General features: G+C 38.3%; 1 protein-coding gene, 1 long non-coding RNA gene and 1 pseudogene across 3 annotated transcripts; 1 reads left to right on the top strand and 2 right to left on the bottom strand.

The window, feature by feature from the left end:
- Positions 1-1033: 1033 nt before the first annotated feature.
- Positions 1034-5784, bottom strand: LOC144520343 (uncharacterized; annotated as a pseudogene). The gene is made up of 3 exons (XR_013502204.1): positions 5551-5784; positions 2295-2507; positions 1034-2146 (listed from the first exon to the last, which is right to left on the bottom strand). The product of XR_013502204.1 is annotated as an uncharacterized LOC144520343 (transcript).
- A 744-nt stretch (positions 5785-6528) lies between these two features.
- On the bottom strand, positions 6529-7205 carry LOC144520396 (uncharacterized). The gene is made up of 3 exons (XR_013502210.1): positions 7096-7205; positions 6948-7024; positions 6529-6705 (listed from the first exon to the last, which is right to left on the bottom strand). It is a non-coding gene; the product is annotated as an uncharacterized LOC144520396 (long non-coding RNA).
- Positions 7206-9026: 1821 nt separating this feature from the next.
- Positions 9027-17835, top strand: slc16a7 (solute carrier family 16 member 7). The gene is made up of 5 exons (XM_078253882.1): positions 9027-9243; positions 9440-9583; positions 10620-11477; positions 11597-11791; positions 17786-17835. Exons 1-5 carry the CDS (start codon positions 9027-9029, stop codon positions 17833-17835), a joined length of 1464 nt encoding a protein of 487 aa, XP_078110008.1.

Genomic DNA, 17835 nt, shown 5'->3' with positions numbered 1-17835 from the left:
TCCTTCTGTGTGTTTTGCTACTTAATTTAACCCTTCTCTTGTGCAGTTCTTTAATCTCATTGGTTGAGCTGGGGGGGGGGGGGGGGGGGGGGGGGTTGCGGGGGCGGACAAGCATGACCAATGCTTTGTAAGACCACACAGGCTAAAAAAAAAAGTCATGTGTTGACCACCAGGCTGGAAGTACAAGTCTTAAATTAGGGACCGGGTGACAACTCAAGGGTCTCAGTGAGCTGATGTTAGCGGCTTCTTACGTCACAGCACAACACACACAATCACACCTCCCTCCAAAACAAACTGACTTCTTAAAAACTGTGCACAGGCCACAACATGTGATACAAAACAATAACACGTCTGTAGAACTAACTGACTCTGTAAGTACTTTTTTGAATTACCCAGTATAGATTGAGTAATTACAAGGCACAAGCAGGTCCTTTCACAACAACTGTGCCATGAAAAGGCATTTAATAATAAACTTTAATATACTACACTGACTGTAATTACAGTAAAAAGGGTGTGAACAATAGAACCGTTTCTTACAGTATTTAATCTTAATTTTAAAAAAGCAATCTATACAACTAAAGTATTTTATAGTTTTGCAGTCATTTTTTGTAAATATATCATTTTAAAAATAAATGATAATCTACATAATTGCATTTCTATACCAACCCTATTACTCCATTGTTCCTGCCTTGTTTATCTAAAGCATGAGATGAATTGTAGTCATTTAGATTGCTGTTGTGGAAAAGAATAGCAAAATACAAAAAGCATGTGAATCAAAAATGCGTGTGCCTTACATCAGAGTATGTTTTGTCAACATCACTGTCCTAGAGGCTACAGCCACAACACTTATAACCTCTGAAGAGCACACGCTATTCTGCATTTATAATGTATTGTTGATACACAGGCTCCTGTGGGATTAAAACCTCTTGTGTCTGTGTCTGTCCACCAGCACACAGATATTACAATTGCAATTCAAATTACAAATGCCATGCCAATTCAGTCAAAAAGTCAGTTTTGGTTTTTGAGTTTCCTTTACTGTGAGATACACTAAATATTGATATCACCCATCATTTCTGCTTATATCTTTTACAAGTCAACTTTAAATGAACAAGTCAATCACGATCTGGCAAATAATCATGACTGCCATATAACACAATTCCTGAGTAACAAGGGTTACCCCTGATTATTTTAAGACTTAAAATGACATCTAGTGGCAGCTTGGTTCTCTATCTGCTTTTGAATGAACCTCAATCTGAGACACTGTGCAACAGGAAATGAACTGCATTTTACTTCAGTGATTTTCTCTGTTCTGTATATTAGTCATAATATGACAGTCTTGTATACAGTACACATTTACCCTCTTACTTTTGCATCAAACATTGTCATGTTTTTTTTATGATTAGGAGTTATATTTAGAGATGCAGATGATAAGAATACAAGCATGAGTTATTGATACAAATATACAAAAATCCAGGGGAAATGGTGTTATTAGTCAGAGTGAGACAATTGTTAAATTTTTTTTTAAATAACATTTAGTTGGATGCCAATATGACACTTAACATTATACATCATTTTTTTTATTTAGGCTATTTTCAGTATGTAAAGGTTTATTTTATTTATTTTTTTACTTTTTTTATTTGTTCACGTTTATCTTGCAATATCAACATCTCTATTACTGTCATCATTATCAGATATTTTGTAGTAGATGTTTTCATCACTTTAACTGAAGATGTTTAATCAAACTTACAGTCTAGAGCTAGTAAAGAAATTCTGCAGCAAATTATAGCTTCACAACATACACATTCAAATCAGGCAGCAAATATGTCCCTCCAGCTAAGAACAGTCTTTAATTTTTCCAGACAGATTCATAATAAACTGATGGTTAAGCAGGAAAAAGCATCCAGTTCTTCTTCACGTTCAATTAACTTATGAAACATTTTCTCTGTGGCAACAAGTCAATGTGTTTTCTTTTCACAGCGTCCCGTTCTGCACTCCCTCGTCCAGTCCACTTTAAGCGATTCCTGGCAAAGATGGCATAGGACTTGTCCATGAATGGTCTCACAGGTGACCACATCATGAAGTGACCCAACCAGCCAAGGCCCACTGCACTGTACATGACTGCAAATGCTGGGATCCCACGGTGAACCTGCCAATGCAAAAAGGGGTCAGCCGACTGGCATAATAGTTAGGCTAATACTACTACATTAAGGCTTATCTGCAAAAATCTTTTCAAAATGGCAACTTGACATACAGAATATTACAGTCCTAGTAAAGCCAGAGGAATGTATGCTTACCTCGTCTTTCTCATCAATTACATGCATTTCCTCCATGGCCATCTCGTAGCTGACATCCTTGTATTTCTCTACATCATAGTCTGGCAGGGAGATATCAATAAAATATACTTTCCCAGGCCGGTTTCTCTGCAGAAACTGGAGGAACCGGATCTCCGTCACACATATGGGACATAGCCCATCATACAGCACATGAAACCGAGCAGGGAATAGATTCTTCAATTTTCTCTTTCAGCACTGAATATTTCATTAAAATGACTAATAGTGGATAAAAGGGATTTCCAGCTGGCACAGGTTGAGTGGCAACCATATAAATATTTACTGTGTTGTGTACAAATAGTTCCTGTCCAGTTCTGCTTCAATATGGTATACCAAGTGTTTGAGCCACATTTGATTCAGAGAAGGGGTCCAATTACTAATTTTCTAGACAACCAATGACCAAAGGGGAACAATAAATAATACTGCGAAAACTGGAGCTCAACAAAATACTGAAATAGAATGATAGCTGAAATTATATTATAACCATAAGAGTTAATATTGTTTTGTATTACACTATTCAAATGAAAACCTTTAGAAATTACAAAATCAAGAAAACTGAATGAATGAAAAATTGCAAGGAAATGAAAATTATAACCCTTTGTTTCAAAAGGGATTACTTGCGCAACAGTATAATTTTTCATCAGTACTTACATAATATTTAACTTGGAAGACAACTGCAAATAACTTTTGCAAGTAACCATTTCCACCACGAAAAGAAAAACATTGATTGAAAGTTCTGATGGATGAAAATGTCAAAATTACGACCCACCAAGTCAAAAATCATCAATACCGAAGTCAAAATAAAATGATGATAGTCATTATTTGGATTTAGTAAATTAGCATCCGAAGCATGTTAGAGTGATGACACTTATACTGCACATGCTCAGTTTAACTTCCCCCATTAAGAAGACACTTTCAACATTCCCTGCTGCATTTGTTGAAGAAAAAAAAAATTGTTTTGAAGGTATGCAAGTAATTATTTTTCACAAGATGTATTTGTATTACTGTCCTGACCTTTTGTATGCTTTAAGCAAACATTACTAAGTTTAAAACAGTGTTTTGTTAACTTCTAAGTGACATGGCATATGTCAATGCCAGTGTGTCTAGCTAGCAAATAGTGTTCTGTCATGGCTGATAGGGTGGGAATTTGTTGCTACCATCCCAAAGCTAAGCAGCCATATCTAAACAGACCAAACAACCGTATTTTCCCACATAAACAAGTCATTGTGGGGTACATAACTAACATCAGCACATTGACTCAAGGTAGACCAGTTATGCCAACTGTCACCAGGTTTTGTGGTCAGTTGCAACATCTGACTTCTTCCATTCAAATAAATGTTGTTAAGGATATGTCATATTTACTCATCTTTAAATGGCATTGGTTATTAGCGCACAAATGTAAGATTACTATATACCAATTTGGTTTGTCTTGTGCAAATAGTCTCAGAGTAACAAAGAAATGCAAAAAGTGTTGCAACCATCCCACGTTATCTTAGAATTTTCTCTTAATATTACACAGGATACATTCAAAAGTGGCATTATATTTAGCATTACTGGATAGTGTAACACAGTGGTTCCCATACTTTTTCATGTTTTTCACTCTAACACAAATTAGAATAGTATTGTAATTGTGTTGTCTTTGATAAGAATTTTCCCCAGGCTACCCCATCTGATAGGATTGTTGCGTTTAGATGTCTAATTACAGGAAGTATATGAGATCAAAGTAGACATACATTTTGTCATTGTGTTTCTTATAGATGGTTGGAATTAATCTCATGTTAACTGATGAAAACTAAAAGCATGCCTAAAAGCAAACAACCTGAATATGCAGCAGCTTACAGAGAAATACAGACCACTGCAAGGGCGCGGGAAGGGGGGTGCTGAGGGTGCTGCAGCACCCCCTGCTGGCAGGAGCTGGATTTTATATATATATTTTAAATAATTACTAATTCACTGTCTGACATTATTTGTATTTTTGTATATCAAAAAATTAGTCAAATAGCAAAAAAGGGTTATGGATATGTTCGAATATAGCCTACTAAAAATTAACTATATAGCTGCTATAGAGGTCAAAGTGAAAGTGAGTCAAGTGACGTGACTCGCTGAGAAGCGAGCAGGCTGAGGCTAGTTGACTGGAATGTTAGTTGTAGAGAAGAATATGTCACAGAAAAGGATACAATATTTTTTTTCCGGCATAGTAATGCAGCTAAAATTAGCAAGATTTCATCTGTAGATGTTACAGTTGATGTTTACTCGTCCACCGCCGAGGCAAACTCTGTTGGGGCAGCTGAATAGCCTGAGTCTGAAATAACGTTAGCAAGCAACTCGGCTAACGTTAGCAGCACCATCATAGCATCTAACGATAATTTTACAGAAGGATTCGAAAAGCCCTGTCAGCCAAGCAACTTCAGTTATCCTGGAAGTAGGCTAGGTTCGGGACAGAAACTTTTCAACGGTCTTTTCAGCTGAGATGAGAATGAATGATAAGCCGTTTCTTGTCTTGTGTAATTTGTTGTGTTAGAGTGCCATCTACTGGGCACAATTGGTAATTATCCTGAAATACGGGAATATGTTCAGCCTACTTCCTGTTCATGTGTGGAAAAGAACTACGTTTTACACTCTGGTTAAGTGTCTCCTGAAATTTTGGTTATTCTGCAAAAAGAATAAGTTGCATATATTTTCAAGACAAACATCTCTGGTGTGGTTTTGACTATCAGAAAAGTAATTTACCTTAGCTATACTGAAACAGGCTAATTACGTAAAGTGCGCTTCTGTGATGTGTGTTAGGGTGCGGGCAGTGGAGTCGGAGTGGCGAGTGAACAGTGGAATTTGTGGCTGCCCAGGACTTTTCTAAAACTTCTCACTCTCACCCATACACTAAAATGACGTATTTAGCTGTCAAAATCTGAAACATTTCCTGGGGGGTGAAATCGTCAGACATCCATTATTTTGTTATTCAGCACCCCTGGTCAAAAATAGGTTCCCGCACGCCTGGACCATTGGAAGACAGACCCTGACTAGACTGTGCATATTGGAAAGTGAAAAACCAAAGCCCCTACAGCTCCTTCTTGTGTGTGTTTTCAAGTTTGTAGTGACACTGCCAAACTGCCTACCAAAGCAGAGTGCAGTTGTGTCATTAACTTGTCAATTAGTATAGCCATAGTACATTCAAACCGTGTACGTGTCGACTGTAGTAACGTTACCACAGAGAGAAGCTTACCTTGACACCTGCACACTCAGAGCTGAAGGTCTAATCATGATTCCTGCTGCAGAGGGCAGGCGCCACACTTATTTCGGTCGTTGAGTTTACACAACTGGGAAATTTAGTCAAACCCGACACCTACCATGCTCTCACTTGGGAAAACATTTGCAAATACACTGAACCCACCACAGCGGTAAACATGCTGATTTAATAAGCAACAAACTAGATACACTGATGACGTTAAATAAGTAATGTCCTTCCTCACAGTACCAAATAATTGCTAATGTTACCAGCCAGCAATGCATGTGTTACACAAGCGGTTGAGTAACAGCTAGTCACGCGCTGATGGTGTTCAAAATAAACGCTCGACTGAAACACTGCGGTCACGCCATCTACGCTTAAAAATATATTGCGCGTCTACACAAGGTTGCGTGGTAGGCTCAAGGTGTATGCGCTTGGTGTCGGCAGACTTTAAAAAAAATATTCATAATAAAATAAATAAAATCAAATTGTTTTCTGCAAACTCCACCAGATTCTTGTTCTACATTTCACTGACTACCACTGTGGTGAATTTCATGTTGTTCTACTGTTTTATTATTTAATAATTGCCTGCCAAAGTCCTATATTGGAGGTGCCATAACAAGACTTTGGTCCATAGTTCCAGGCAATGATTGACATAGTTGAGTACAGTGCATCACTTAATACACTCATACTGAAAATCAAACAATGTTACTGTATCATTTTGGAGATTTTTGGAAGCAACGTCCCATATTTCTGCTGTAAAATGACTAAAAATATGAATCTGGAGGTGCCATAAAAAGACTTTGGTCCATAGTTCCAGGCAAAGACTGACATATTTGAGTTAAGGACATATCTGACAACACACACAGTGAAAATTAAACATTTTTACTGTACAAGTTTTGAGAATTTTTAAAGTACATTCACACTACATTCCTGAAAACTGTAGGTGCTATACAAAAAACGTTGCTCCGTAAATCAAGACACATGCACTGTATTTACAACACTGTTAGCTTATGACACAGCACATACTGTATGTGGCATCATTTCCGACAGACAGCAAATCCAATGACCTGTCTTCACAGCATCAAGCTGTGCTGTGTCCATCTGTAGGCACTGGGCATGAAACCACCGGGAACAGCTGTCACACTGAATCTGTAAAAGGTAAATATATAACCACTTTTACTTAAAAAGACAAACCATTATCTTTGCATTCACAGGACACCATGGTGGGTGATGGTTGAACTACAACATCCCTGAAATGATTCTGACCATAGACCTTTGTTGCATGTCATTGTCCATTTTTCTAACCTTTGCTTCCTGTCATCTATCTTTTGATTTTCAAAACAAAATGCACAATAAAAACTAAAAATTAAAAGACTCATACAATAACTTACCCAGTCAGTGATGGAAGGTCCGTGGCTGGGTGGTTTTGTTGTTGCGCACATGGCACAGTTGCTCTCTGTGTCAAACACTAATATACAAAAGATTATTTTAGATCTGTAGTACTACAATATCACATAACTATGAAAAGGTTTCACCCACCTGAAGCTTTAAGTATTTCCAGAGCAAAATGTTGATGCTGCTGTGCCATCTCTCTTTGATGTACCAAATTCCATTTTTGGAATTTTGGGAAAGGCCTCCATGACTGCCTTTGCCATCTAAACAATGACATAATATGTGATGTACTTTTAATTAAAAAAAAATTGGGATTGTAAATGCTGGAAAACAGAATTAAATCAAAAATTCTGAATTAATGGACATCATTCAAAAATCTGGTAATATATTGCAATATTAATCTTACCATGATGACAAATACCCCACAGCTATTTCCATCCTGCTGCACTTGGTGTTGCAGTTTCAGGAATGTAGCTATTTCACTGTTGAAATGTGTGAATGTACTTTAAAAACTATCAAAACTTGTAAAATAAAAATGTTTAATTTTCACTGTGTGTGTTGTCAGATATGTCTTTAACTCAAATATGTCAGTCTTTGCCTGGAACTATGGACCAAAGTCTTTTTATAGCACCTCCAGATTCATATTTTTACTCATTTTACAGCAGAAGTATGGGACTTTGCTTCCAAAAATCTCCAAAATAATACAGTAACATTGTCTTGTTATGGCACCTCCAATATAGGACTTTGGCAGGCAATTATTAAATAATAAAACAGTAAAGCAACATGAAAATCACCACAGTAGTAGTCTGTGAGATGAAGAACAATAATCTGGTGGAGTTTGCAGAAAACAATTTGATTTGACATTTTTATGAATGTATTAAATATTGCTGTGGCAATTATTAAATAATAAAACAGTAGAACAACATGAAATTCACCATAGTGGTAGTCAGTGAGATGTAGAACAAGAATCTGGTGGAGTTTGCAGAAAACAATTTTATTTTATTTATTTTATTATGAATATCTTTTAAAAGTCTGCCGACACCAAGCGCATACACCTTGAGCCTACCACGCAACCTTGTGTAGACACGCAATATATTTTTAAGCGTGGCTGGCGTGACCGCGCTTCTCCGAAGCACAGATGGCGTGACCGCAGTGCAGAAACACCTCAAACATTATCTATCGTTCTTACATTTGACTATTTGTTGAATGAAAGTTAAATTTATACAAACTGTAAATGCCAGAAGCCGCAGCTGACACGCCGGGAAAGCATGGCTGAAGGAGGCGTGGTGACGGGTGACTCAAGTGTAGTGGATGCTTCCGCGCGAGGTCCTACTCTGCTACTTTTTTTTCAATCCAAATGTCAGTGGAACAAAGTTGTAATCCCACCCCAAATTGAAAGATAGCCTGTTTCTCACTTTTATTTGTCTTTTAGAGTTAGATGAGACCTTTTGGAGATCGATGAGACAAATGAGCATCTGTTAAGTTTATTGGCATAGTAATAGTTCAGCACGTCCTGATACATTATTATTTTGTGATTTCCCACAGAGTGCTTTTCATAATCCTTTCTAAATAGCTGAAACAAAATACTTGGGGTTCCTGGTTATATAATCTAAATCGGTATATCCTATAATGTCTAATTAAATTTCAGCACCTCATCAATTTAATTCGGATTATTTTGTTATTCTTCAACAACCACAGGTCCTACAAGGCATTGACGGAACATCTGTGGCTGAGGCTCAAGGCACTCATGTTATTGTTGAATGTTAACAAAATTAATTTTGTGTCCAGAGGTGGGTTGTTGCTTTTTCTGTGTATGGTGACTTGTATTTGTCATGCAAGCACACGTGATGAGATCAAAGGCCTTAAAGCAGGGTCTTTCTGAGGCAGCCACAGTCTGGTACAACAACAGGGTTTATAGTCTGGCCAACACAGTTTCAAGGATTGTACAGAGGTGAGCTCTTGTGAATGTTGTTGTAGGGTTTGCATCATGTGCATTACCACAGCTTTGAAAATGTGCAGTTGTTTTTACTCTATTCACTTCTTTTACCTGTTCCCACTATCCAGTTGGTGGATTGATCATGGCCCCTGCAACAGCAACCAAACTAGGCTACACACCACCGGATGGAGGCTGGGGCTGGGCTGTCGTCTTTGGCGCTTTCATCTCCATAGGATTCTCCTATGCCTTTCCCAAGTCCCTCACCGTCTACTTTAAGGAGATTCAGGAATATTTCTTCGTTTCCTACAGTGAGATTGCCTGGCTGTCCTCAGTCATGCTCGCTTCTATGTATGCAGGAGGTCAGTGGACATCATACATTTTCAAAATGTGACAAAGGCATTTAAAAGAAAAAACCTCTTGTTTCCCAACAATATTTTGACTGAGCAAAGTTATTCCATCATACATTTTGTAAACAAAACAGATATAACCTCAGTGCTGTAAACTTTTAGTGAAAGATGGTACTAAGAAAGTGAAATATTTTTCTCCTCTGTACAGGACCTGTGAGCAGTTTACTTGTCAACCGTTTTGGCAGCAGACCTGTGGTTATGGTCGGTGGGCTCATGGTTAGCACTGGCATGATACTTGCTTCTTTTGGCAGGACTATCGTGCATCTGTATCTTTGCGTTGGAGTAATTGGAGGTAAGTAATATATATACATATATTCTTAATAATCATATTAGATGAGAGTTAGAGTTAATTTATTTTTTCAGCAATTTTACTAGTGAGGTTGCTGCTATTCTTTGTAATATTTGCTTTCTGTTGCCTGGTTATCGCCAGCTTACACAGGAGGAAGGAGTTTTTTGAATATCAGGGTCAGTCCACTAGTGTCATGTATGCCGCTGTGTAGAGTTAACTTGGGCCATTCTGTGAAATGTGTACATGTGTACTCAAATCAAAATGAAATATCCATGCCTTGTTAAAACTGTACTATCAGAGCAATACAAAGACTTGGGTAAGACCTTGTTTTTGAAAATTACTCACTAAATCAGATGCATTTAGAAAATCCCCACATGCCTCTATGTAGGCTACGCCAGACCTCATGCTAATACAAGTGAGTAAACAAACCTCTCAGACTTTAAACTTTAGCCTAATCTATAATCTAGTAGAGATGATCTACATGCGGCACAGAGAGGAACTGTACATTGGCATAGTGCCTGATTTTATCTACAAAATTAAGAAGTACTCGAACACTATGGACATAACATTTAATATAATGTCAGAATTAATACTAAGGGCTGCAATTTACAATTATTTTCATTACTGATTCATCTGCAGATAACGTTATTGATTTATCAATTAATGTCAGAATATAGTGAAACAAGTCTGTCACAGTTTCCTTAAAGCCATGCAACATCTTCAAATATTGATATTTTAGTACATTTTTGAAACCTTTAATCAGCACATTATTGCAAAAATGATCAAATAATAATATTGAATTGTTATAACAGCTAAAAATGCTATCTTATCTCCTCAAGGTCGAGGTGATGGGTTTATGGTGTAGTTTTATAATGTAGTTTGTAATTAAATCAAAATCAGCATTCCTTACCAAACTTTTTTATTTTTTTTTTTGTCCACATGCCTCAATGTTTCCTTATGTCTTTAAATTTCATTTTTAAATGAGACATCAGCATCATCATTTTATGGTAAGTTAATGAGCCATTTTATTTTTTAACAGGTTTGGGCCTCGCCTTCAACCTACAGCCGGCCCTGACGATCATAGGTACCTACTTCCAGGTCAAAAGGCCACTGGCTAACGGGCTCGCAATGACAGGTAGTCCAGTTGTTCTGTTCACTCTGGCCCCTCTCAATCAGTTTCTGTTTGATTCTTTTGGCTGGAGAGGGAGCTTCCTCATCCTGGGATCCATTGTTTTGAACTGCTGTGTAGCTGGCGCTTTGATGAGACCAGTCAACAAAAATGCCCAATCAAAGTCTGAGCCACCAGAATGCAATGGGGCAGCTGCTGCGGAAACTGCTACATCAGACACCAGTGCGCAGTCAGCTAACCTTCTGACTAAAGAAAACCAAGAGGAGAGCAGGAGTCAGGGCTGTGTGCACAAAATCATAGACCCCACACTTTTCAAACACCGGGGCTTCCTCATTTATCTCATTGGTAATGTGGTCATGTTCTTTGGGTTTTTCGCGCCTGTGGTCTTTCTGGCTCCGTATGCCAAACATCAAGGGATTGATGAATATTCAGCAGCTTTCTTGCTCTCTATTTTTGCTTTGGTGGATATGTTTATCAGACCAGCCACTGGCTTCATTGGCAACACCAAGTGGATTCGGCCACGGATCCAATACTTTTTTAGTTTTGCAGTTTCATACAATGGTGTGTGCCACCTTATATGCCCACTGTTACCTGGATATGTGGGTCTGGTTGTTTATGCTGTCTTCTTTGGTTTGGCGTTTGGAATGCTTTCTGCACTGCTTTTTGAAGTTCTGATGGACCTCGTTGGAGCTCATCGCTTCTCCAGTGCAGTTGGACTTGTCACCATTATCGAGTGTGGACCGGTGCTTCTTGGACCTCCACTTTCAGGTTTGTAAACTTTGGGTACAAAGATTCTTTTTTTTTTCTTTTTTTTCAGATTGTAAACACAAACAAAATGTAGGAATTTCTAAAATGGTGACCAATAAAGTGTGCATCTTCTCTTTCAGGAGCTCTGGTTGATATTTTCGGGGAATACAAATACATGTACTATGCATGTGGAGTGTTTATGCTGGTGCCTGGTATATTTTTCTTCATCATGCATTACTTCAACTACAAGAAATTGGACGAGGAGCGGAGGCAGACTGTGGCTTTGGAGATGAGGACTTGTGATGAGGCAGTGCAACTTAAAATGAGCCAGGATGGTGACAGCACATGAAACACATGGATGAACATGCTGCCTATGATTTTTAGTCGATGTAGACCAGTGTTTCCCAAACTTTTTACAGTTCCGTACCCCTTCAGACTTTCATCCTCCAGCTACATACCCCCCAACCACACACTCTTATATGAATTATTTCTGTTAGCGTATCCCCTATGTCACTTTGCATACCCTTGGGGGTACATGTACCCAAGTTTGGGAACCAATGATATAGACAGATGACACTGCATAGGCTTTTTACAGCAGGACGTACAGTATATGTATTTGTATACAATTATTTTCTACTTTGGATGAGTTTGTTGGAGTCTTTGAACCATTTTCTACGCAGATCAAGATTTAGTATTTTAATGGTTATTTTATACATGTTATTATTACATCATGTGCCAACTGTAACTCTTTATGGCCTTTGATCATAAATCATCCAGAACTGCTGTAGCTCATTTGAATGCAATTATCGTAATGGCTCAATAAACTAATATGGTTCCTCTTTGTTTCTTCAGTGGATGAATAAAAAGTAATTTTCCTGAGGGACTGATATAAAATAACTAGTCAAACTCCACAGCAGTCATACCACTACCATTTATGTAATCTTCTTACCACTAGATGGCACTGGACACTACCAAGTGCAACACATCTCTCCTTTAAACCTCAAATAAACCACAAGCAGCTTGATTGGTGGTTTGGTTCTTTACAGCATTGCTTTCCAAAGTCTGGGTCGTGACCCTCCCAGGCAGATATTATGAATGGGTCGCCAAGGGTGCAGCAATTCAAATATGAGAAAATGAAATGTCTGTTGTAAAGTCTACACACTATCTCTCTTAAAAAATGCCTTCCCTGAAATCCCCTCCCGCTGCCCATAAGCAGTTAAATAATAAGTTAAATACATTTTTAGTGCCCTGGGGATCTGTACAAGTTGTTTCACTGGGACATCACTTTAATACAGTTGTAAAAATTCATTATGAGTTCATGGAAATGTTTTAGCGTCTTGGAAAGTCTTGGGAAACCTATGTGTGTTTAATAATAATTTTGCATTTGCTGGTAAAGTACTGAAATCTTTTACTTAGCCTCACTGACATAAAAAGTATTTTGCATGTAACACTGGTACATTTGTCATACTGTAGCGTAAAAGAACAATGCCATTAGTAGAAAAGTATGCCTAAATTATCCATTCTTATCATGTCCCTGCAAGGTGCATATTGACTTCTTTTTTCAGATGGACGAATACTGGACAAAAAACTGAGAATCAATACGTTTCATTGTAACCTTAGATAACATTATCTGGAAATCAGAAAAACAGTGTAAGTCCATGGCTTATGAGTGGACGGTCTTCTCTTTGGATGCTGGTTTAATTTCAATCAACAAAAATATTACTGTTGTGTTATTTATCCAGTCCAAGTCGTTATTTTGATCCAGTGGTAGACACTGTTTTAAGCTCTAGTTTTATCATAAAACTGTCGCAAATGTATTTTTAGTGTATTTAAAAAAAATCACGTACATATGCAGTGGGGGAGGAAGTACCAATACCACACTGTTAAATTGCTCCATTACAATTCCTGCATTAAATATGTTGTGTTATCATCAAAAATATGTTGTGTTTTATATATATATGCTATTATACAGTAATAATAATTGTATTACTCATGCATTAATGTGTAAGTAGCCATTTACTCTTGGTTGAGGTGGAGCTAATTCTTAACTATTTCATAGGGCTGCAACTAATAAATATTTTCATTATGAATTAATCTGCTGGTTATTTTTTATATTTATGTACAGTAGATGCACATACAACATTTCCAACACTGTAATAACATATTCATAACTGCAAATTATACATATTATTAACAATCAGAAACAAATAAGTTTAAAAAGAGGAAAATGAAATGCAGTTCGCAACCAAACCATATTTTAGTGTGGGTAAATAACCCAACAGTACCCAAATTGGGTCAGTTTTGTCCCAGATTTTTTAGTATGTAGAAGGAAGCATGAATACAATGTGTTTTTAAAGATAGGTAGCAATACAACTATGCAGATATGTGACAAATTTGTCATATATTCCTATGGAAAATATCAATTGAGTGGACACAAAGTGAGAGAGCGCAGACCTCCAATTAGTTGCAGTTCCCATAAACACTGTATCATCTCTTCACTGAACAGCTTGAGCATAATCACCGTGATGAACTGAGGCTGATGTCAATAAATCTGACTTTAATTGGGACCAAGACGATTAAATCCAGGCAGCTCTGCATCCAATCCCTGTGATGCGACCATGCTGAGACATGATGTTTTAACCACGCTGCTAGTTTGAGCAGTCTGTTTTAGCCACACAGTTGGGATGTCTGTGAAGACAGGAGTGATACTGTTTATTTAATCCAACATGTTTGTTAATAATCTCTGCTAATCTTCTTTACCCACAGCAGTAGAACTAATCTGTCTTCACAATGTTTGCACTCGGAGAGAAGGCTACAGCATGTGAATACCAGAGACAGAGAGAGTTTATTCATCAGCCCTGTGGACAGAGTTATTGATGACACATCGCTGGTCTAAAATACACATCGATAGCCAGGGCAGTTAACATGCATACACAGAACATGTCGACGGAGGAGCTATTGCCATGTCAGTCTATCCAAGGAGCTCTCAAGGACTCAACCACACCTTCCTGAGAGATAAGAGACACCATGTCCTGCAGTGAGCCTTAACTGACTGTCGGCCACGATGAAACCCAAGATTTACTGAGATCATTTGATGAAACAAGGCACAGAGTACCCTATTCTCAAAATCAATAATCTTTACAAACAGCTACCATAACACCCACCTTTATATTTATGTGGCATAAAATCATCTTTCCTCAGATATTTTTGTCTCGAGCTAAAGCAGTCAACATTTGAAGAGGAAAAAACTTATATATGTATATGGTATATGTATGTCACTGTTGCTTTAGTCTATATCGACAACGTTTCATTTCAGGGATTGTTCAGGTGCCGCTGGAAATTCCGCCGGATGTCCCTACTTTTGGCCGGATGTCTGTCATCTTCCACTTTCTTTGTGTTGGCATTCTAAACTCTTGATTTCTGAGGACTATGGTTACCTGCTCCTCAGATCTCTGCAGGGTAAATCCAGACAGCTAGCTAGACTATCTGTCCAATCTTAGTTTTCTGTTGCACGACTAAAACAACTTCTGAACGTACACATGTTCAACCAAAACAAGTTCTTCCTAAGGCTATTTTGCAGAGGCACCATTGCTCCATCCGGCGCTTAGCACCAACCAAGACGATTGTGATTGGTTTAAAGAAATGCCAATAAACCAGAGCACGTTTTTCTCCCATCCCGGAATGCTGTGTGGACTAGCCTGACCCTCCTCCGCAGCGCTGTGCGGGAAGGTCTGGCAAAGCAAGACTAATGCCCTATAGAGGACAAAGACTGGCCACCATGATTTTACATAAAAAAACATAAGCTTATCAAATACAAAAGAGTTGAAACTAATGAATATATGTATTATTCTGTTGATTTTTCTGTTGATTAAGTTTTTAAAATGTTAAAAAAAAAGTTTCCCAAAGTCCAAGGTTTCACACTGACACATTTTTCACATTTAAAGTTGATGGCAAACTTGCTAGCAAACAGTTATAATAGTTTATTATTTACACAGCAACAGTTACGGAGCATCATTATCATTCATTTGGATAACTGTTTTGGTACTGAGTTGGTAGTGTACAGTTTGTTTTTAGAGCTTTTTAACTGAAAACTGCTGCCTGCTACGGCCGAAAAACAACCATATCAGAGTTGTCGAGCGGTGACAGAACCAAAGGAGTAAAGTTGCGGGCCGGACACCTAAACAACAGACTGAAAATCTCCGTAAAGCTGATGGAGAGCTACAGATTCAGGTGATAATACTCTGTAGGTTTATCACTACAAGCGACCCCTATGTTACTTCCAGAGACCCCTTCACATTGTCACAATGTTTCCACATTGTCATATGATGCATCATTATTATAAAATCCCGATTATAGCTTTAAAATTACAATCTCAAAAATCTGTTTCGTTCTCGTTGGTGCCACCTATGGCTATAAGCAGTAATATGCAGGTAGGTTTTTGGATCTCGGGTCCCAGAGATCGCCGCTTCGGATTTTTCTGGGGGATGTCACCACAGATTCCCAATTCATAACACTGCAAGGGCTTTCATCAGTGAGCCATAGGCTCAATCACCATTGTGTTACCTCATTCAGTGATAGATAGCACATTTAAATGGAAATCTTTGAGAATATTACTTTAAGTGAAGGATCTGAATACATCTTTCACCATCTTTTTAGTTTTTAAAACATGCCAAAACCATACTGAAAAAGTGAATCTCAACAATATTTAGTAGAAAACCATTTTTGAATGTTTATGTCTTTACCAGGTCGAGACAGTTTGGTATTACAGACAGTCGACCAGACAAACTGCGCTGTTGCTGCAGCTGGACATAAGGCATCCTTGTGGAATACAAATTGGACAAAACAGGCCCTTATGAAGACGGCCATTTTTTGAACTCAAACAAAAGAGGAACATAAACCCCTAAACTAATCAATCATGACTAATGCTTGTAAAAGAAATTGAGTCGCAAAGCAAAAGGACTTAATGAGATTATGTTACCCATAATTAACAATCTGTGAACACATTTCCCAAAACACTACGGCTTTTTTCTCCGCCATGGAGTCTAAGAATGTGTGAATTATCATCCAACACACATTTACCCCACTTTTCAGAGTTGACAATGCAGAGCCCCTGACCAATATCCTTAATCTGCCACTCAAAATACATTTAGCCTTTGTGAGAACAAATGTGCGCCGCTGAAACACTGGCTGTGGAGACTCTCTGCTGCCTATTAGAACCATTGTTCCTCTTTATCTGGTGAACACAGACAACCACTAAAGCTTGCATGTCTGGGGACGATGGTGCTGTTGTGTGCATATTACAGGAAGAATATTGTCTTGCATTGTCCTGTGGATTATAATCTCTTTTGAATACCACACTGTATTACACTGCTACGTAAACAAACTTGATTGAGAAGCTAAAGGACTGGATGACATAAACTACCCGCAAGCACTGTAGCATTTAGACATTGTGCATACAAGCAGTCTCTAATGTAATCCATGGCATGTGGATGATAAACAGCACATAACTTGTATTATCAGTCTATCAGCGCAGCACACTTGAGTGACCAATTCAACCCAAGATAACATTGTAAGATTTCATTTAATTCCTTAGTCTTGATTTGGAAAATAGTATTGAATTGAAGATCGTTCCCAATCCCCATCTGCAGGTGCCTAAGATAGGCATTCCAGCGTCATGTCCTCGGGGATCGACACCCAGGCCTGGGCTGAGACTGAGAGCATGACAGAGAGACTGGGCATGGAAAATGAGAGGAGCAGAAATAATTATGAGAGCAACTGAGGCGTATCGGCTTGTCCTTGCCTCAAAATGAAAAGAAGGATGAGACATGATGGCGCAAATCAACTGCAAGCCGTTATACAGTACCTGATTCACTCATACCATCTGTGTAATCACACTTGGGGAACCTTGTAATACTGGGATTCTGTTACCATATTGTGTCATCTGCACATTTCTGGCCGGTATCCAGCCAGAATAATTAAATGTATCATTACACTGAACCGAAATTGTTGATGAGCAGGGAGCAGTGATGACGGTAGCTCTCTCTGGGAATGTGGGAGGCATTAATGACTAACTTATTTTGAGACCCAGACTTCACTATGTCGTTTTAGTGTCGCTCGTCTGAGCTGAAAAGGTTTTGAGCACACTGGCATTTGTAACCGCGAATGAGCGCTACAGTAGCTGAAGTGAATCAATGTCATCAGGGGTTCTTTGTGTTTCAAGGACAGTCTCTCCTGAGTCTAAGGCTGACATGACGAGGTTGTTGACTGTAGCAGCTTCCTTGCTAAGCCTGCCAAAGGTGTTTGATTAAATTCCCATTCTTTTTCTAAAGAGAAGTGGAGCCATTTAGAAACCGATAAACCATATGGACAAGCCAATTAA

Source organism: Sander vitreus, chromosome 7 (genome assembly GCF_031162955.1).
Source record: "Sander vitreus isolate 19-12246 chromosome 7, sanVit1, whole genome shotgun sequence".
In the NCBI taxonomy this organism is placed as follows: Eukaryota; Metazoa; Chordata; class Actinopteri; order Perciformes; family Percidae; genus Sander; species Sander vitreus.
Note: the sequence above shows the minus strand (reverse complement) of the source record. Positions and strands in the feature narration are given on the sequence as shown.

Excerpts from the sequence above, each read along its gene's own strand:
- slc16a7 (XM_078253882.1), top strand. The coding sequence starts at position 9,027 with ATGGCCCCTGCAACAGCAACCAAACTAGGCTACACACCACCGGATGGA. Across the intron at positions 9,244-9,439 it reads CGCTTCTATGTATGCAGGAG|GACCTGTGAGCAGTTTACTT; the intron begins GTCAGTGGACAT and ends TCCTCTGTACAG. Across the intron at positions 11,792-17,785 it reads ACTTAAAATGAGCCAGGATG|AGAAGTGGAGCCATTTAGAA; the intron begins GTGACAGCACAT and ends CTTTTTCTAAAG.